Genomic DNA, 18,730 nt, shown 5'->3' on the forward strand with positions numbered 1-18,730 from the left:
AAGAGGCTTGCAGTAACTTTAATCACCGTGAAAACATGTGAATATTATGTTCTTATCAAAATAAATATTCTCACCAAGTTTAAAGAATTTTTTTTCGATTTTTGGCTTATATTTGACTTTTTGCATTAAAGTTTCTTCAAACTTTCAGAATGTTATTTTTTTGTGGAAGTTTCACGTCATTGTGGTACGCAAAGTCATGGCTCCCACATAGAAACAAATAGCAGAGTTAGCAGAGAGTTTACCCCTCAAAAAGAGTAACGCACTCTATTTTACTTTATTTTTTGTGTTAATTTCATCCAAGTGAACGCATCGTAGTGAAAGAAGAGATACATGTGTACTACACCGGACATCACACACAGCGAGTAACATTAATATGCCCCAAAAACGCCTGCAATCGTGTTTTCTACATGAAATATTATCTTTGCAATTTACGTGCTATCACTACGAATCAACAATAATTTTTTTTATTTTTCTCTTTTTTTTTGTTCATAAAAATAATGTTCAAATGTCCTTCGAATCAGTTTTTGTTATGAGTTTTTTTCTTTATGATTATCATCAAATAAAACTTTTGTGTATATAATTTTGAGTGGAATCGCTTTTCTGTGCAAAACTAGCTTATTCTAATTCTCACATTTGCTTCCCTTATAATTTAGTGTTTCGATTTGAAAAATGTGATCTATGTGATTTTTAATGAGAGCCACTTTATTTAGACAACAATAGATCATTAAACGATAATTGGAATAACACACTGAGGTGAAAGTTCCTTTGCATATTACATTTTACGTAGAACCCAAGTCAGTATAATACACTTTTCGAAGAGTGTACACACTCTTCTCACACTCTTCGTATAGTTTTATTCGACTTCCTTCTCACACTCTTCTCATATAATAAATTTTTCCACAGATGGATAGTTTTTGATTTTGTTTACTTTTGACATTTTGAAAAAAATGAACGTATACAAAAAAAAATGAATTTGCTGTTGCAACAGCAATTGTTGTTCTGTTGTATTTTGACACAACTGACGAATGCTATAAACGTCAAAAACGTTCAAATATCAAAATACAAACATTACTTTCACTGGAATGAGAAGAGTGTGAGAAGAGTGTGAGAAGAGTGTGAGAAGGGAGTCGAATAAAACTATACGAAGAGTGTGAGAAGAGCGTGTACACTCTTCGAAAAGTGTATTATACTGACTTGGGAAGCATAAAAAGTATATCAAACCAAAGCCGGTACCAAAAATATAGGCAGAAGATGCTTACCTGAAAGTGATTGGATCAGGTTCCCCTGATCAACCGGCCTCAGTAGTTCTCAAAACAACAACTAAATCCTATCTCTTTAATTGTGGTGAAGGAATAAAAGCCTTGGCAAAAAATGTCAAAGTATCATTAAAAAATATTAATCATATATCACGGGGGACGGCAGTCCCCCAAGTGACGCAATACGCATTATCACAATGAAATTTTCATTTTTAATTTTCTAAGAATGAGAGAGGCAACGCAATATAAAAATTGTTTGTGTATTTGATTGCAAGCGTCACTGAAAATTTATATCAGATCATTTTCAGATTTGATGTGCAGTATTGCGTCACAGTGAGAACTTCCAAAGAAGTGTTTTTTACTTATTTTTTACACAATCAAAATGGAATTGTATTGGCGGTATGATATGTGTATTTTTTGAAACAGTTGGCAGCTATGGTTATCTACCTTCAATCCATGGACCAAATGATTTAGAAAATATCTTCAGAAGGATGTCACTTCTATCATTCGTTGGTGGTATTTTCAAGAATCGTTTTACACCAGAAACATATAAGTCATGCGAACCATTTGAAGATAATGATTTAATTATTGAACCGATTCAATTGAAACATTTGAACGAAACTGCCTTCATTTATTTATGCACATTAAAAGCATTCAAAGGAACATTTTCGCTGAGCAAATTGGCGTTGAAAAATGTTCCACCACATTTAACAAAAAAATTACTACGCGGAGAAGATGTCACTCTGAACGATGGTACTATTGTAACAGCAAATGAGGTGTCCAGAAGTTCATTTTATTGGTGAGTTTTACAAGAGCTGAATATAGCATGCGACGTTGGTTGATGTACTCATATATTCTTTGCTTGTTCTTTCTTCCTTTTTAGTTGTTGATGTACCACATAAAGGTTATCTTAAAGATTTGAAAACGAATATCAAATTGAAAAGCTTATTACACGAATCAAAATTACCAAATGTTGAGCTTATTATCCATTTTACACCAAAAGATGTGTTTGAAACATCAGGCTATCAATATTTCATCAAATCCATTAATCCGAAAAGGAACATGATCTTAAACGATATGAACACGTAAGCACAATGATTAATGTAATTTTCTTGGGACTAAAAAGATTATTTTAATTTCAGACATTCTTGCATGGAAAGTGTATACGAATTACAGGAAAAGCTACATAAGATCGATTCAAAAATTCATCCTTTGCTAAGGTTTGTGACATTTAATTTTGAAATATTTGATACAAAGTAACTATTGAAAATAATTTTAGCACGCAACTGGATACGAGCCGCAAATATTTCACCCATATGATAGTATGAGCGAACAAACATCAACATTTTACACTATATATATACTTCGCAAAATACCAGATGATGATTTTTTGAAAGATATTATTGAGGAAACGGAATCGTTTCTAATAAATGACGATTCCGGTGCAAAACCGGAAAAACAGTTTCATTTGTGCACACAAAATGTTCCATCAAAGCTTGAAAATGAACAATTTCCGAGAATCTTATTTTTGGGCACGGGTGCATCCGATTCACATTCCTTGCGAGGTCAATCTGCAATTCTAGTTCATTTATCGTAAGTGAATTTTAAATAATTTTTCATCCAAATGAAATAGAAATTAAGTTTTTATTTTGACTCATTAAATTAGGAATACCGACGCATTTCTACTAGATTGTGGCTATGGAACGTGTTCTCAAATCAATCGATTTTATGGCAAAGAAGCGCCAGAAATATATCGGCGTTTAAAAGGTGTTTATATATCACATATGCATTTAGATCATCACATTGGAATGCCAGGTCGCGATATTTACCAGCTAACCGTGAACCATTACGGATATTCTGTCCGGTGGAGGATTTTAAATCGTGGATTTTATTTTATTCCAAGAACGTTGAATCCATAAACCACAATATGAAACTTATCGATAACGATGTCTTGGTAAGACTGAATTCTTGTTCTTTGTTTCCACAGTTTATTGATAATATTATTATTTTGCAGTTGTATGATAAATTAAACTTTCATGAAAAAGTGTACCTGAACATTGATTCGCTTAAAACGTGTGCGGTTAACCATTTTAAAAAATCATACGCTTTAACGATGAATTTTTCATATCGTAATGGAGATAACGTGGAAACATTTCGGCTTGCGTACAGCGGTGACACAGGCCTGTCTGATGATTTTGTGAAATTGGGACATAAAGCTGATCTTTTGATACATGAGGCAACTTTTCAAGACGCATTAACAGACCTTGCTGATGAATCTAGACATTCCACCATGTCTATGGCACTTGAGCAAAGCAGACAAATGGAGGCTAAACACACGATACTTACACATTTTAGCAGTAGATATTATATTTTACCATATAATGAAAATATCGAAAAAAATACGGGCATTGCATTTGACTATATGGAAATTACACTGGACGATTTGCCCAGACTTGGCTCTTTGGTCGCACAATATCAAAATGCCTTTCCACAAGCTATGAAACATCTTGAACAGGATACCAAAAGATATCTATTTCAACGTGGTTTGGATACATCGATAAATGAAGTAAATGTTTAAAATGTATGAAAAAAAAAATTGTAAAAAATATAAAGCTCAAACATTGAGCTTAATAAATGAATAAAATTCCAAAGATGGAAAATAATTGTTTTTTCAACAACATGTTAGCTTTAGAAATTCAGTTTAAAATTGATTTTTTTCAAAAGAGTGAGGTTATAAAATTGATGTGACATTTACCATTCGTATGACACTCCAGTTAGTGAATAAATACTTCAAAACATTGAATACAGTGTGCAATGAACACAGTGCATAAAAAATGCGTCAAATCAAAAAAAAAAACATTTTGTTATGTATTGTGTACATAACGTGATTGATGTTGATTTTGTGGTGCTTAAGTAATTTATGAGTGATGAAAATGTTATAGTTATCTATACGTTTACCATATTGAAGGCAAAAATAGCATAATTTGGTACTGAACAGCTGATTCGATATTAATATTTTAATGATAATAACAAAACATTTAAAAATATTGTGAAATCATAAATGACCAGTTTCAATCGTTTGGGCAACAACCGATGATCAAATAGTTAGAATAATTTCAAGCTAATCTATGGTTTACAAAATCATAACATAGCTAATGATTTTCCGAAAAATTATGCATCCATCCATTTTTGTGTGTGTACCAAAAAAGGAGATAGATTCTTGTTCTGTTTGAGATTTATTCAATCGTAAGTTTCTATCAAAAAATCTCAATATTTTTGTGTCTCAGCCAGTGCTGGTATTCTAGCGACATAATTCCGATCGGAATTCTGGTTTATCGGAACTATGGTTTTATGTGTGAAACAATGTGTTCGATTGTTTTACTGTGTTACTCAATGAGTTCGATCATTGTTCCACACACAAAACAATTATTCCGATAAACAAAAATGTCGATCGGAATTATGTCGTTAGAATTCCAACACAGGTATCATTAATATGAAAAATCATTCAGTAAAAAATATCTATATGGATCAATGAAAATGTCTAAATATCGCAAATATAATAGTATTCCTTTTTAAACTAAATCGATCGTGTGTTTTTTTTTTCATCAGGAAAATGGCGAATCGTTTCAAGCCATCCATATCAGCGAAGGGAGGAACGAAGGATGAGATTACAACGATCAAATGTGCGCTGAAGACAATCATTCGCTCACAATTACAGCAAGCATTGATGAGCAAAATAACGGACCTGAGTTTGCAAGCCACTTCAATTTGCGTTTTGGGCTCATTGCTGTTCTGGTTCGAGGTGCAAAAGGCGTACGAACATAGGCATTGAGAATAATGACTTCGCATTTTTTGGTGAAAGTGGAGAAAAAAAGAACCAACTCTGCTTTTACCAAGTGCTATGGCATAACAATCAGCCACCGAAACCGAAGTCGACGTACAGACCACGAGGAACTAAGCCACGAGGACCACGAGCAGAGCTGCCACGTATCGATTCTGAATTCAAAGCAATCGTCGAAGGTAATAATAATAATAATAATAGTTGATTTATTTAGATATTTTGAACAATTTCATCCCCTTTATAAAATAGCGAGTTTTGACAGTCAAAATTTGACTACACATTTGACAAACATATTTCATTTTTAGGTCTTGACGACTACCATCGTATCGATTGGCCCAAAAACAAAGATTTCAATGGCAATGGCCTCAAGCATTTGGCCAATCAATACACAGACAACGTCGTCACCAATTCAACAACGCATGCTGACAAACACATCACCCAGTACTTGAAACTGAAAGTGTTCGAATTGAACACAGACCGAGAAGAGGACGCAGAGAATTTTTTTCCAAGTGACATCGAAAGTGTTGTAAAACTGATAATCAAAGAAAAAAACATCAAAGTGCCAATTCACGATCCAAACAAACTCGAACGGTGTGGCATGTTGTATGACATGAGTTTCCAGAAATCGATCTGCATGACCTCACGACTGACGAAAAACATTGGTTTAAGGCCATGCCAATGTTCCTATCTATGCAACGCGAGATAGAAGAGTACAATTCGACGTGGCCACATCAGGACCGACCCAAACGAAAGAAAAGAAAGCGCAAAAATCAAAGAAGAAACGTGAGTGGTGCCCCAAGCGCAAACAAATTCTCGACGATCCAAACTTTCGGCCATTCATCCGGAATTTAGTAGTGGTGCTGATGTGTGATTTTCGCCGAAAGCACTTCAAAATTGACTGCTCGAGTATGCACCAGGTGTTGTCTTCGCAAAAATTGCTACCGAAAGTGGAAGTTGAGAATAAAAACGGTAAAACCAGCATAATAAATATTCCACAAAAGGATTTCAACGATGCAAGTGATCATTGGTGGAATCAGTATTTCTACATGCGGAAAATTCGGTGATTCGTGCGTGGAAAAAAGAAGTTTGAATTTTCCATAAACACCGATGGAATCGCTGTGTCTCTACAGCACTCGGCCAAGAAGAAGACAAATAACGAAGAAATCGACCGTTCTCGTCGCATCGTTCAAATGATTATGGATGGCAAATTCAAAAAATTTGCGGGCATTAATACAGGCGTGCGGAATTGGAATACCACAGTAACACACAACATTAAAAGTGGCAAAGAAGTAAGTTTTGTATACATTTATGTTGTATGTGTTTCAATGGAAAATACACTGCGTAAGTGCCAAAATTCAAAAACTATTCATTTTTTTATTTTTTTTTCAGATCAACTTTGTAATGTCGAGCAAGCAGTTCCATTGGCAGACTTTTCAGAATGTGCGAAATGCCAAAGCAAAGCGTTGGACCACAGATTTCGTCCAAGAGGAGCGCCGAGACAGAGAAAACCGTAAAATTTACCCAGTGATGCCATCGCCAAAAGGGTCACAGTGGCTGAACTATGTGAAGCACCGAGTCAAGATGATGAAGCATATAAAAATATTATGTCTGTTAAGGCATAAATGGAACAAATGGCACGTCAAAAGATGAGGATAAAAACACTCTTGTATCAGCCGAGCCCAATCCAACAGGAGAAAACGCAGAAAGTGGCGCAAAACGTTCAAAACGATGGGTATGGGTTGAATACTTCTATCCAGAGCCAGTTTCTTATACGTATTATGTCGTCCCCAATACGCGCACAACAAAAAAATTTCATTTATTTCTTCCGTCAACTATTGACACCTATTTTGATGTGATATATGCTATATCTTACATTAAATGGTAAAACCACATAAAATAAACTTAAATAACACATTAGAAGTTGTAAAAGATAGTAATTTTTTTCATTTCGAGAAAACAATAATTTTTATGAATTTTTAGCAAAATGGGTATACTTCAAGTGCAAGTCGGCAGGCCTAAATGGTCACATTTTGAAAAAATGTTGGTACATCCTGATTCGGGGCGCCAAGACACATATAAATCCAAGTGTACGCATTAATACTCCAAAAAAAGATCAAAAACGCTTCACCCTACTGTCCAAAATGATGAATTTTTCAGTGCAACATGCTATGAGGCGAAGTGAACAGCCAAATTTTGACACTATTCGGAATTTTTTTCGTAACTTATTTTGAAAATATTATAATGAATCACCAAAAATGAATGTTTGCTTGACCAATCCGATTTTTGGCACTTGGTGACAGTTTTGAAAGTTTGAGCACTCAGATTGGAAATACGACCGGACTTTTTGCTTTCTCTAGAATATTTACATTCATATTAAATCCATAAAACACGATACATAGATCGATGTTGAAATAATTTGGCAAAGTTATTTATGCAAAACGAAGTTATTACTGCTTCTGCTAACAATCAGCTACTGCTACTGCTTTACTACTTGAACTGCAACTGGAACTGAGACAAACAAGTTCTTACTTGTTGGCTTTCGCCGAATAGTCTAACTTTATTCAATAACTAAATCTCTATTTATTCTCCCACTACAATTGATTTCATTATATTGCTTACATTTCAAACCCCGCAATATTCAATTATAGAATCTATGCGTATCTAATTAACAATAGCATATTCTTGCCATATGCCCTACATTTGTTTACCTCCGTATTGCACATACTTCTTAATTAATTCTATTGTCCTTCAAATAAGAACTAAGAGCACTGACTTGTTCTCATCAACATTGCCGATTCATTCTCATGAATAAATCAACTTTATTTTCAACAATCGAAGACAGATTGAGAAGACATGCAGAATTTGTTTTGAAATTTTTGTGCAAATTGTATTTGATAGTAGAGTAGAAGTCCCGTTAAGTCTCTTATGTGCATTGGTTGACATTTTTGTTTTTGTTTATGTAGCGCAATAAACACCTGCATTTTGTGCTAAAATTTTCTGTTCATATGTTATTTTAGAGAAAGTGTAAAAAATCTGAATTTTCAATGAATTCGAACAGGATTGGTGCAATGGGAGGAAATGACAGCAAAGTTTAAAATTGGCATGCTGTTTATTCGGGGCGCCACCGTCGGCTCAAAGAGACTTGAAGTCTTCACATCCCCTCATTGGATTGGTGACACAAATGTTTTGAATAGAGATGTTATTGGAGGTTTTTTGGTAAGAGAAAACCGAATCTGGCGTAAGTTTTGCGATACGACCAATTTTTGATACACATTTCAAACAAAAATCTAAAAAATCACCAAAAATAGAAAATTTTATAAGGGAGGTACCCCTATTTCTGATTGAAATTTTTAAAAACTTGTTGTGATTATGCATTTCGATAAGAAAATAAGATTCAAGAGTTTCCACAGACTAACGCTAATCTTAAATAAGCAAATGCCGCGAGTTCAAAAAAGGAAACTAAAAAATTGACATCAGCTATTCGAACCTTTCCAAGTCCAAACAATTCATACGCGGCTCCAAAGCACTCGATTTCACTACACGGACAAACATTAAACGTGTTACTGAATACCAGAGATGTGTTAAAGAAATACATATTAGGGTGGAACATTTTTTTTGAATTTCGAGGCATATCTTGATGGCCATTTGAGAAAACATGTCTTAAAGTCCCCAAATTCAAGATATGAAGGAATTTTCAACTTGCGGTTCCATATAAGACAGCGACTTGTAAGGAAAGAAGGTACATTTTACTGGAAAATCATGAAAAATTGCAGTGACCCAATCACCATGAAAACTTGTGAATCTTATTTTCTGACCAAAATAAGTAATATCACCATCCCTGCGACATGACAGTGTATTGCAAAAAGTGACATGGTGGCGCCATGTACAACATGGTGGTGAAAGAACAAATTTTCATGTAAGAGCATGTACGACCACATTATTGATGTTAGTTGTTATCAACTTGGATGAAATAATTTGTGGTCGCAAATGCAAAATGTGCGTGGTCGCAAAGAGTGATCATAAAATTTATCTATTTTCAAAAATAAAATGTTCACAATTAGAAAATTCCTTGCGATTTCATCATTTTTGTATTTAAAATTTATTTCGTTTAAAAAAAAGTAGAAGAAAAAACAAATCGTCTATCACAGTGTGGTCGCAAATACGTTGTGTGGTCGCACATGCAAAGTTTGTTCTTTCACCACCATATTACAGGTACATGGCGCCACCATGTCACTTTTTTCATGTCGGGGGGATGAATATCACCAAGTTTCATGAAATTTCAACTAAAAATGAAGGTGCCTCTGAAGAAGAGTAAGAACTGAATCGGAAATTCAATAAAACGAAAAAAATGAAATGCACACCTATTTGAATACATGTATTTGAATTTATCTTCATGTTTTTAATTCATACAAATAAACAGTATTCAAAGTTAAATTTAGCTCGAAATGTTTTGAGGATGAAGCTCATTAGATGCTGGACTCAGTTCCGTGTTGATTGATGGGTTCGCCTTTTGTGTTGTCTATATCTGTGTCAGCATCATTTTCAGAAACTTCAGCTTCGTCAGACTTTTCGCTGTTCTTAAAACGATCGAAGCTAAAAAGTAAATTAAGGATGAATAATATAAATCAAGCTCATGAATCTCGTTTTTACCGTTCAACAGATGTATCGTCCTCATCTTCATTGTTATTCTTCAAATTGGATTGCTCGATTTGATCGCAATCCTTCTCAGCATCTTCCCAAATTTTGTCCGTAATGTCATCATCCGTTTTGGCAACGGAACTTGAGTGTTTACCGTCTGACTCCATGGATTTGGCTGTAAAATAAACCAAATTGAGTTCATCCGTATGCAGATTTTGTGAGCGAGTAAAACTTACAGTCTTTTTTCGAGTGTTTCTCTTTGTGGTCTCTTCTATGAATCATTTCAGCTGTGATTTTTAGAGACTGATTTTCTTTGTATCGTAAATATGCTCGCAAATGGTTACGTGTGCTACAATGTTTCTGTAAAGCAGCCTCTGAATCATCCAAATGTGGCAAATAATAGCGACATAGTTCACAATACAAAACTTCAACTTTTTTCACATGCTCGTTGCCCACATTGATTTCGGCACGTGATGTAACGTCAGATGACTTGACATCGATAGGATTTTCATCACTCTCATCATTAAATGAAAATTCACCACCGTTTACATCACCAACCGAATCGACAATCAAGAAATTCTCCAAATCAACTTGCAACTCTTCGCTTTCTTCAACATCACTCTCATCCTGCCGGGGAACCAGAGAAGAACAATTTTAAATTAATGGAAATTAATTAGCATAAAAAAGTTTTCAAAGTGCTTACCCTCTCATCTCCCTTATTTGCTTTCTTCTGTATAAACAATAAGTATGTAACAATGAAAAATATTATTTTTTTGTTCGAAAAGTTTAAAAATTCAATTTTGATTGCAAACTTTACCCTGAGATGTTCGACGGAGCACCGATGAATTTCGTAAGACATTGGACTCTTGAACGAACTGGAACATATTTCACAGTGCGGCATCAAAAACTCTTTCATCGTGCGATGTGCCTCAGATGCTTGGTGTTCTTCTTTTGGTGAACGATAGTTTAGGCGGCATAACATACAAAATTGTGGCGTTAGTTTTTCCGCATCTTTAAGCTCTTTTTCCAATTGACGTTGAGCATTACGTTGTGCCAGACGCATTCGAGCCAAGCGACTTTTTTGTTTCAATCCGTAGCGACCTGGGGGAGAATTACACAAAAAATGGAAATTAATCAAAGTATAAATAAGCCGAATATTGCGTTAAACATATATTTTTCTACATGCTACGACAACGCCATCTCTGTTTCCCCATGTGTGTAGAGTATGTTCAATTGTTCAATATTGACAAATCATTCAAACGGGTCAATTTTGTACCGCAAAAATAGCTGTCATCGTGAAAATATGTCAACAATATTATTCATTGAAATTTTTGAAATTGACTGTACCGTGTTTATTTTTTAAAACAATTTTCAAATGCATATTTCTGTAAATCTCATTTCAAAGTTTTAAAATATTTGTACAATTCTACATACATAATATTTTAAATTTTTTAAACTGAAAGGAAATTTTCAGCATAGAAACAGCTTCTGCTGCAAGACCAAAGATGTCGTTTTCGGGGGAGATTCGTGTGACGTTTTCATATAAAACATATAGCGCATTACTCGGTTAGTATAAATTAGTATTTTTTTTATTGGAATACTTACCCAAAAGTAATTTATGACTGCGACTGTGAATATGATTATTATAATCCTAGAGATTGTAAACAAAAGATTTAGATTGTAAAGAAAAAGTGTGTCAATGTTGTTGTTGTTTTTACCTTGAATGTTGCACTTTCAATTCTGCAATGGGGACAAAATAGTCGAACAAACTTCTTTCGTTTCTCTTTTTCGTCTTCCTTTTTAACCGACTCCTTATCATCTTCATTATCAGATGCTTTAGTAATTGGCAATTTATCTGCTTCATTCGGTGCATTGAGTTTCGAATCATCGATGGTTTCTTCAACTTGATTTTCATCGTTCTCGTTCTCATTATCGTCAGATGGTTTTTTTGTCGATTTTTTCTTGTCTGATTCTTTGTCAACGTCCGATTTCGAATCAGTTTCTTCAGTTTTCGATTTTGATGTCCTTTCACCGTCATCTTCTTCAACGATATTTTTCTTGACAGCAGTATTACGTTTCATCAAAGAACTGAATTCATATTCATATGTGTTGAAAAAAGGAAATTAATTAATTATTTGCAACGCGCAATTCAATTATGTAACTTTGATTTCGGTCACTATGATTCAAACATTTTCTTAACAAAATCAACTGTGAAAAACCTTACAAAGCTATTTGAATGGGTTGACAATGATAAGCAAATAAAATACCTCCGCATTAGTTTGGCTCTTCTGGCCGCATCTCGTTTCCGATTATTAACTAAACTGCGCCGCAAAATAGTCGATCGCACGGATGTCATCAACTTCGATCGTCGAATTCGGGCGTTTGTTTCCACCTTATCACGTACCGATACACCTTTTCCGCTGAATCGACGGTTCGCCTTATTCACTGCTGAATGAATTTGCAAAATTCGTAACAGTCAAATTTAGCCTCATTTCAATATGTATCGTAATATTTCAGAACAAAATCATCAAAATGTTCAAGCCTAATCAAAAACAGTCTTTTTCTATGTCCAAATACTCTTTGAATCAAAAACCAGTTGATTCCATATTTTACTCTCGACAATATTTATAAATTGACGTGAGTAGGCTTGAATAATTGGATGTGATGTTGAGTCTTAAATTCTGCTGGCACTTCCATTTCGGTTTTGCCAAACAAATCTGGACAAGATCTAGATAAAAATGAAATACGAAATATTCACCGAGTGTACGCTCTTTTACATGATGCGACGAACCAATCTCAACATTTGCATGACGTGATGATGGACTGGACTTTGGTGGTGAACGTCTGTTGTTCCGATTGTTGATATTCCGACCGTTATCTCCATTTGAGTGATGACGACTGTGTCGATTATTATCGGATAAATTACTGCTGAAATCACGCCGTCTGCCACTATTGCTCTATTAAAGAGATCATTGTATTTGATTTGTTTTTGGTTTTACTTTTTTCACATATGATTTTCACAGCATTTTCAATTTCTATCTGTGACTGCTACACATTTCTGTGAAAACCACCGTTGATTTTGCAAAATGCATGAGTTAGTGAATGAAATTTAATTGGTCGCATTTCAATAACCAATACGAATAATAGTTGCATTTAGATTTTGATCAATTCGATTTGATGATGTCGATCTATGATGGTTCATCACCATAGTTACGACTATTTTACTCATTTTCATATTTATATTCATGTTCATGTTTATGCAATTATTTTGTGCTTTTTGTCTCTCTCTTTCTCTCTCTCTCTCCCTCTCTCTGTCTCTCTTTCTTTCTATTCCATTTTGAATTTCATCTTGTGCACATTTAAAAGCATCGTTTGTTTTGAAAATGTCGTGCAGACTGGCCATCAATTGGGTCGTCAAATAGTCTACATGATAGCGTTAACTTGTCTTATTCAAAAGTGTTTGTTTTTTTTTTAATTTCTATTCTGTATTTGCATTTTTCAGACAATGTTTGCTCGTTTGTAGAGAAATTATATCAATTCATTCTCTATATCAATAGCGTAATTTTGATATCGCTAATTGTCCTTCACTCGAGTGAATTTGTGCAACTATTTTCTAGCATTTCATTCATTCCTTTGTCGCTCTCTCTCTCTATATATGTGTGTCCAAAAATCTGGACACCACCACGATTTGGCTTTGTTACACATATATTTCTGATAATATTTATGGCTAACTCTATTTTATGTTGTGTAATTTCGGTTGACCAAAACAATAGTATCGCTCTTATCCTAATTGTTAAAATAGAAATAATTTATTTTGATAAATAATCAAGATTTCTTGATTCATCCCAAATGTGTATTGAAAATGTCTAAATCTGCTTGAAACAAAAAAAAAAGTCTTCCGAAAGCACATATTGCATCTATGCCAGAATGTTGACTGATAGAACTTTGAATTGAAGTGAAAAAAAAGATGAGTAAATATTTTATACTTTTTTCGTTCCCATTAGAAGAACGCTTGCAAGATTCGAGCTGTTTAATTTAAATATATAAACTTTAGCAAAATAAACACCAATCTATTGATTAAAAAAAAAATATCTGGCATAAATGCGATATGTTTAAATATTTCCAAAACTTAAAATTCCACAAATTCTTTAGTTTTCAATACCCAAAGCATTATATGATTCTTGTGCTTTGTTTGCACGAACAAGCTTTTGCCTGAACTTGATTGTTATCATCAAGTTTGAAATCACCATTGATTACCATTTGAAAAATATATTTTTTTTCTGATTTTTTTGCTATGTTTTTCTTCTTCTTATAAGATTCGAATGTGAAGTATATTTATGTGAATCCAAACTTTTTGCTGAGAAACTACATCGAACTACATCACATGTGTGTGACAAAAGATTTGTGGTTCTGTGATTAAAATAATAATCCAACAAGTACCTTCGGCCAATTTAGAAGCTATATTTTTGGTACTCATGCATTGAATAAACGCTCAAGTGTAGAACAGATCGCATTGAAAAGCATTCAAATTAAATGATGTAACATTTTACATACTTTTGCACGTGTTTTTTCCGGTGAACCATAGAAAAAACATGTACCAAATTATATTATTTTGATTAAACTTTATATGTGTACAGTGTTTTCATTTTCTGTAATTATTCTCCAAAAAATGAGATTATGTGTATATGTTCCTACGAAATTTTCACTTACTTCAATTCGTGGTCTCTTCTTTAGTATGGGATCATCTCGTGGGTCGTTCTGAAAGTATTAATATTTTTTATGAATTATTTTTTTTTAATTAGGAGTGATATTTATTCCTCAAAATTACCCGATTTGAACGATCGAGATTGCCGTGTGCGAAACGGTCAGGTGAACGGCGGTCATACCGTGACCTACTGCGGCTTGATGATCCACTTTTACCAAAACTATCATCAAATCTGCGATCATTTCCTCGATTTTGGTTATTGAATCGGCCGCCTCCGGATGGACCATCCCGGTACGAATTACCTCTAAATTTACCGCCATAGTCTCGGTCACCTGGACGACCACCTCGCGATGCAAATGAACGACCGCCTCTCATTCTCTTAAACCTGGTATACCTAGACATTTTTCATTTCATTAACATAATTTAATAATCTATTTTTTTTTTGTATTGCGTATTTAAATAAGTGAGTGGAAATATAATTTTGCGGCACTTGCATCAATATTCAATAACAAAGGTTAATTTAATATTGAAAATCATTAAAAGAACATTATATTTAAATCATTAAAAGCCGGCCATTTTATTTCGTCAATAAATTATATTTACCACGATTGGAGATATCTGGAATTATTTAAAATTGATACACAAATAAATCAGTAATTTCTGAAAATTTCTTCCAACACATAAAACTATTTACTGCAATTTTTTTTTTAAATTCCTTTTGGATATTGAATATTAATTTAAAAAGACACAAATTGAATTTCTAACCATTCAATATTACACGACGCGTAGTTTGTGTGTTCTTTTACGGCAGAGACAAAAGAGACTAATTGAAGTGCGATGTCAAAACCGATGCGACTATACACGAAGAAACTCTCCGACCTGCAAACTTGTCTGACTTGAACATTTGAAACGACTAGAAGAATGAAACGTGTACAATGAAACATACACATGTGTGAGTGTGTTTGGTGTTCGAAAAGGAGCTGTCCAAATTGCACCCAAATGAAACGAAGCTGTCACTGAATTAAAAAAAAAAGTTAGTTGTTTGAAAACGTGAATTTCATATCTGCAGTATTGAGTGCCTTCAATAATTAAAAAAAAAAACAATCGAAAAATATCATAGTTTGTTTATGTTTTCATTATGAACAACGACTCAAACAAATCATTGCCATATCATCAGTTGACTGATGATACTACAAAATTGGTAATTAAAATACTGCTTCATATGGTTGACATAATTCCATTTAATTTTATTTTAGCAACGGTCTCAACATGAATCACCGGATAGTGAATACAGTAATTTCGAGTGTTATCAAAATTTTACGGCTCCGGAGGTGTTCGTACAACATATTGCTGGTATTGTGAATCAAGAAGATGTAGAACTCATTATTCGTGCCCAGAAACAAATGTATGCATTTTGCTTTAATTGAAAAAAAAAAATAATAATAATTTAACCGAAAAGATAAATTTAATTTAATTTTCTTTTGTTTTAGGTTACAACGTTTTGAAAAGACAAATGAAATGCTTCTAAACTGTAATGCTTTGAGTAATAGTCGCCTGAAGTCCACCAATGATGATTTTAGAAAGCACATTAAACTGATAAACGAAATGAAAAAAGATTTGGAGTATATATTTAAGAAAATTCGTAGTATTAAAATAACAAATAATACTTAATTCTGAACAAAAAAAATGGTTTTAGTTCTGAGCCCCTAGTCTCAAGCATATTTTGACCAATACTAGAAACTTAACGCAATTTGGTTTTAAGCAGGATTTATCGGTTTGACTGAGGATTGTGTATCTTTTGGCCAAAAGATAAAGAGGAACTTTTTGCTCCAATGTTATACCAGAAATTCCTTTAACAGTAAGCATGTAGTCAGTTTCGGGTGACAGTTCATCGACATTCAACGGATCGACTACAGTTGTGTTTTGTTGTATAAGTGTATAAGTGTTGTTTACTATTCGCAACGAAGATTGAATTGAAATATCTTACATGAGTCGAATAAGTTTTGCAAACGTTCACTGCAGTGGAATATTCACAATCACAACGATTTTTGGTCAATTCACAAAATTTGTTGACATAAAGATATGTTGAACGCATTATTTCGAAAATGTCAGTGTATGATTATTTTAAACTGCGTATCAACTATCAACCTGCTGACAAAGTGCATTTTAATCCATGTTTGTTTGCGTACAGTGGCAAATATTTAAATATCAAAAGAAAGGAAAAACTGTCAATCAGCGAGAAAGGTACTGATCAACGTTCTCTTTTTTCTATGTGATTACTTCGGCCGGTTGTGTATAGTTTTTTTTTGTGAGATTAATTGCGCATTAATTTTCAATCATTTTTGATATGAAACAAATGTGATAGATATGTGATTGCGTATTTCATTTTCATCATATTTCAGGCAATATGGAATCTACATCTGAAATTACAAAGGACATGAAAGCCATAGGCATTGATGTCGATAAGTCAAACAATATCCATCAATTTAAAGTTGAAGAAAAGTCGTCCATGAATTTATGCGATGTGTTGAATGATGATCACATTTGTAAGATATTCCGATACTTGGAGATTGAAGACCTTTGTGTTGCAGCCGATGTTTGCACTCGATTCCGAAAAAATGCAATCAAGATCGCTGAAAACCGTTCTATAAACGTCGAAATCTATTCAAGTCGCATATCCGGTCTCGAAGTATTTATCAGTAGTCGTCGTCCAATCGGCACTTTGATAAAACATTTGATAACACGCTTATTCCGAAACTTTGGTCAGTGTGTCAACATTCTCAATATTTCATACGTGATGCAAGAACATAACAATCGCATTATGGACCTCTTTACAACATATTGCTGCGGCGAAAAATCAATGCTCACTGAATTGAAGATATGTGTCGACAGTGAAATAAAAGAGGCTTGGATACAACCACTGAATTCTATATTCGCTCGCATCGAATCATTGCAGCTAAAATGTCAACACGGTGACTTCATTCGTCTACTGAACGCATGTAGGTCATTGAAAACGCTGCACTTGAATGGTTCATTTGTAAGTTCTGGTCACAAGCTAGTTTTTTCGAATCAACATCTGGACTTGCTGAAGTTGGACTTTTCTGGTACGGAACACGAAGCTGTTGAAAGATTTGTTGCGGCTATTGCTGAAAATCCAATATCGATCGATCAATTGGAAATATCTGATTTCCATCTGAACTCGAAATTAGCGGACAGTTTGGCAAAATTGCATGAAATTTCGTCTTTGGAAATTACGGACTGTGACCTTGAGTCTGGCGCATTAGCAAAATCGGTCAATGGAATGTTCAAATTGGGAACTCTATACGCGGAAGGATTTTGTTTACACAGCTCAGAAATGAAAGAAATTGTGATCAATTCAAAAAATTTGTCATTCTTTCGATGCTACACGTATAATCGACAACATGTCAGAAAGAATGTTTATTTGGCAATGGTTGCAGCCATAAAAAGTCGAAGCAGTGAATTTCCTACAAAATTGGATATTCATGTCATCGATGAAAAAATCGAACTACACGTTCCGGATAAAATCATCGATCAAAATCGAATGTGGTTAGAATATCATCTTGAAGAAGTTTATAGCGAAGAAGAATCTTATGACTATGACTCTGACTATTCTATTTAAAACCCTTCTATTAAAAGCTTAATAACAATGTAACCCGAAAAAAATAAAAAATCGACTGAATCGATTTACGAAAAATCAATGACGATTTGCACTGATGTTATACATACACAGTGTAAAATATCGAATTCACATCATTTTTGTTGTAGTGCGAGTAATTCGACGTTTCACACTGTGTGTGAAACGTCAGTGTAAATGGGCGAAATACACAACAAACTGTTCAATTTCTCTGAGTAGGCTTCTTCGTTTTTTAAGACAAGCAATAAACAAGTTCTCTTTTAAAACAACCACAGATAAAAATAAACTTAGCTTCTGTCCCAAAAATGTATCCGGAAATTTTAAAATAAAAATGCTGTCCAATTGCTAAAAATTGTGACTCATATGAATTGATCTTCAATAGGAAAAATCGCCCGCCAATGATGAAATTATAATATAATATCCAGCTCATTTCAGCTGTACGTTTGAAATACTAAAGTCGATTAAATGGCAAAAACGATACTAAATAATTACGACTCTAAAATTTCACATTAAATAAGAATTTCACTTGGGTGTTCAAGCTAACATTTTTATTGTTTCCATTTTTGTTTGTTTTTAAATAAATATAATCAATATTCTCATTGTGTTTAATATATATTATATATTAATTATAATTA

General features: G+C 33.8%; 2 protein-coding genes and 1 long non-coding RNA gene across 4 annotated transcripts; 2 read left to right on the forward strand and 1 right to left on the reverse strand.

The window, feature by feature from the left end:
• The first annotated feature begins 4,085 nt into the window (after positions 1-4,085).
• Positions 4,086-7,026, forward strand: LOC116346570. The gene is made up of 4 exons (XR_004201594.1): positions 4,086-4,502; positions 4,866-5,276; positions 5,403-6,386; positions 6,487-7,026. It is a non-coding gene; the product is annotated as an uncharacterized LOC116346570 (long non-coding RNA).
• A 2,420-nt stretch (positions 7,027-9,446) lies between these two features.
• Positions 9,447-15,319, reverse strand: LOC116346533 (zinc finger protein on ecdysone puffs-like). Of its 2 annotated transcripts, XM_031776636.1 has the most exons (13): positions 15,206-15,319; positions 15,044-15,058; positions 14,564-14,834; positions 14,446-14,493; positions 12,494-12,692; positions 12,003-12,183; positions 11,454-11,823; positions 11,341-11,386; positions 10,553-10,836; positions 10,439-10,465; positions 9,972-10,362; positions 9,748-9,910; positions 9,447-9,690 (listed from the first exon to the last, which is right to left on the reverse strand). In XM_031776636.1, exons 3-13 carry the CDS (start codon positions 14,813-14,815, stop codon positions 9,564-9,566), a joined length of 2,088 nt encoding a protein of 695 aa, XP_031632496.1. In that variant the 5' UTR covers positions 14,816-14,834; positions 15,044-15,058; positions 15,206-15,319; the 3' UTR covers positions 9,447-9,563. The 2 variants fall into 2 exon arrangements, with proteins under 2 accessions (XP_031632496.1, XP_031632497.1); XM_031776637.1 differs by lacking the exon at positions 15,206-15,319 and having other exon boundaries at positions 12,003-12,180; positions 15,044-15,190.
• An 800-nt stretch (positions 15,320-16,119) lies between these two features.
• LOC116346545 lies at positions 16,120-18,633 on the forward strand. The gene is made up of 2 exons (XM_031776669.1): positions 16,120-16,684; positions 16,843-18,633. The coding sequence occupies exons 1-2, from the start codon at positions 16,546-16,548 to the stop codon at positions 18,078-18,080; spliced, it is 1,377 nt and encodes a 458-aa protein (XP_031632529.1). The 5' UTR covers positions 16,120-16,545; the 3' UTR covers positions 18,081-18,633.
• The last annotated feature ends 97 nt before the right edge of the window (positions 18,634-18,730 follow it).

This window comes from Contarinia nasturtii, unplaced genomic scaffold (genome assembly GCF_009176525.2).
Source record: "Contarinia nasturtii isolate CC-2019 unplaced genomic scaffold, AAFC_CNas_1.1 Cnas_scaffold_1565, whole genome shotgun sequence".
Lineage (NCBI taxonomy): Eukaryota > Metazoa > Arthropoda > Insecta > Diptera > Cecidomyiidae > Contarinia > Contarinia nasturtii.

Excerpts from the sequence above, each read along its gene's own strand:
- LOC116346545 (XM_031776669.1), top strand. The coding sequence starts at position 16,546 with ATGTCAGTGTATGATTATTTTAAACTGCGTATCAACTATCAACCTGCT. Across the intron at positions 16,685-16,842 it reads ACTGTCAATCAGCGAGAAAG|GCAATATGGAATCTACATCT; the intron begins GTACTGATCAAC and ends ATCATATTTCAG.
- LOC116346533 (XM_031776636.1), bottom strand. The coding sequence starts at position 14,815 with ATGAGAGGCGGTCGTTCATTTGCATCGCGAGGTGGTCGTCCAGGTGAC. Across the intron at positions 12,184-12,493 it reads TGTAAAAGAGCGTACACTCG|CAGTGAATAAGGCGAACCGT; the intron begins GTGAATATTTCG and ends AAATTCATTCAG. Across the intron at positions 9,911-9,971 it reads GAAACACTCGAAAAAAGACT|CCAAATCCATGGAGTCAGAC; the intron begins GTAAGTTTTACT and ends TTTATTTTACAG.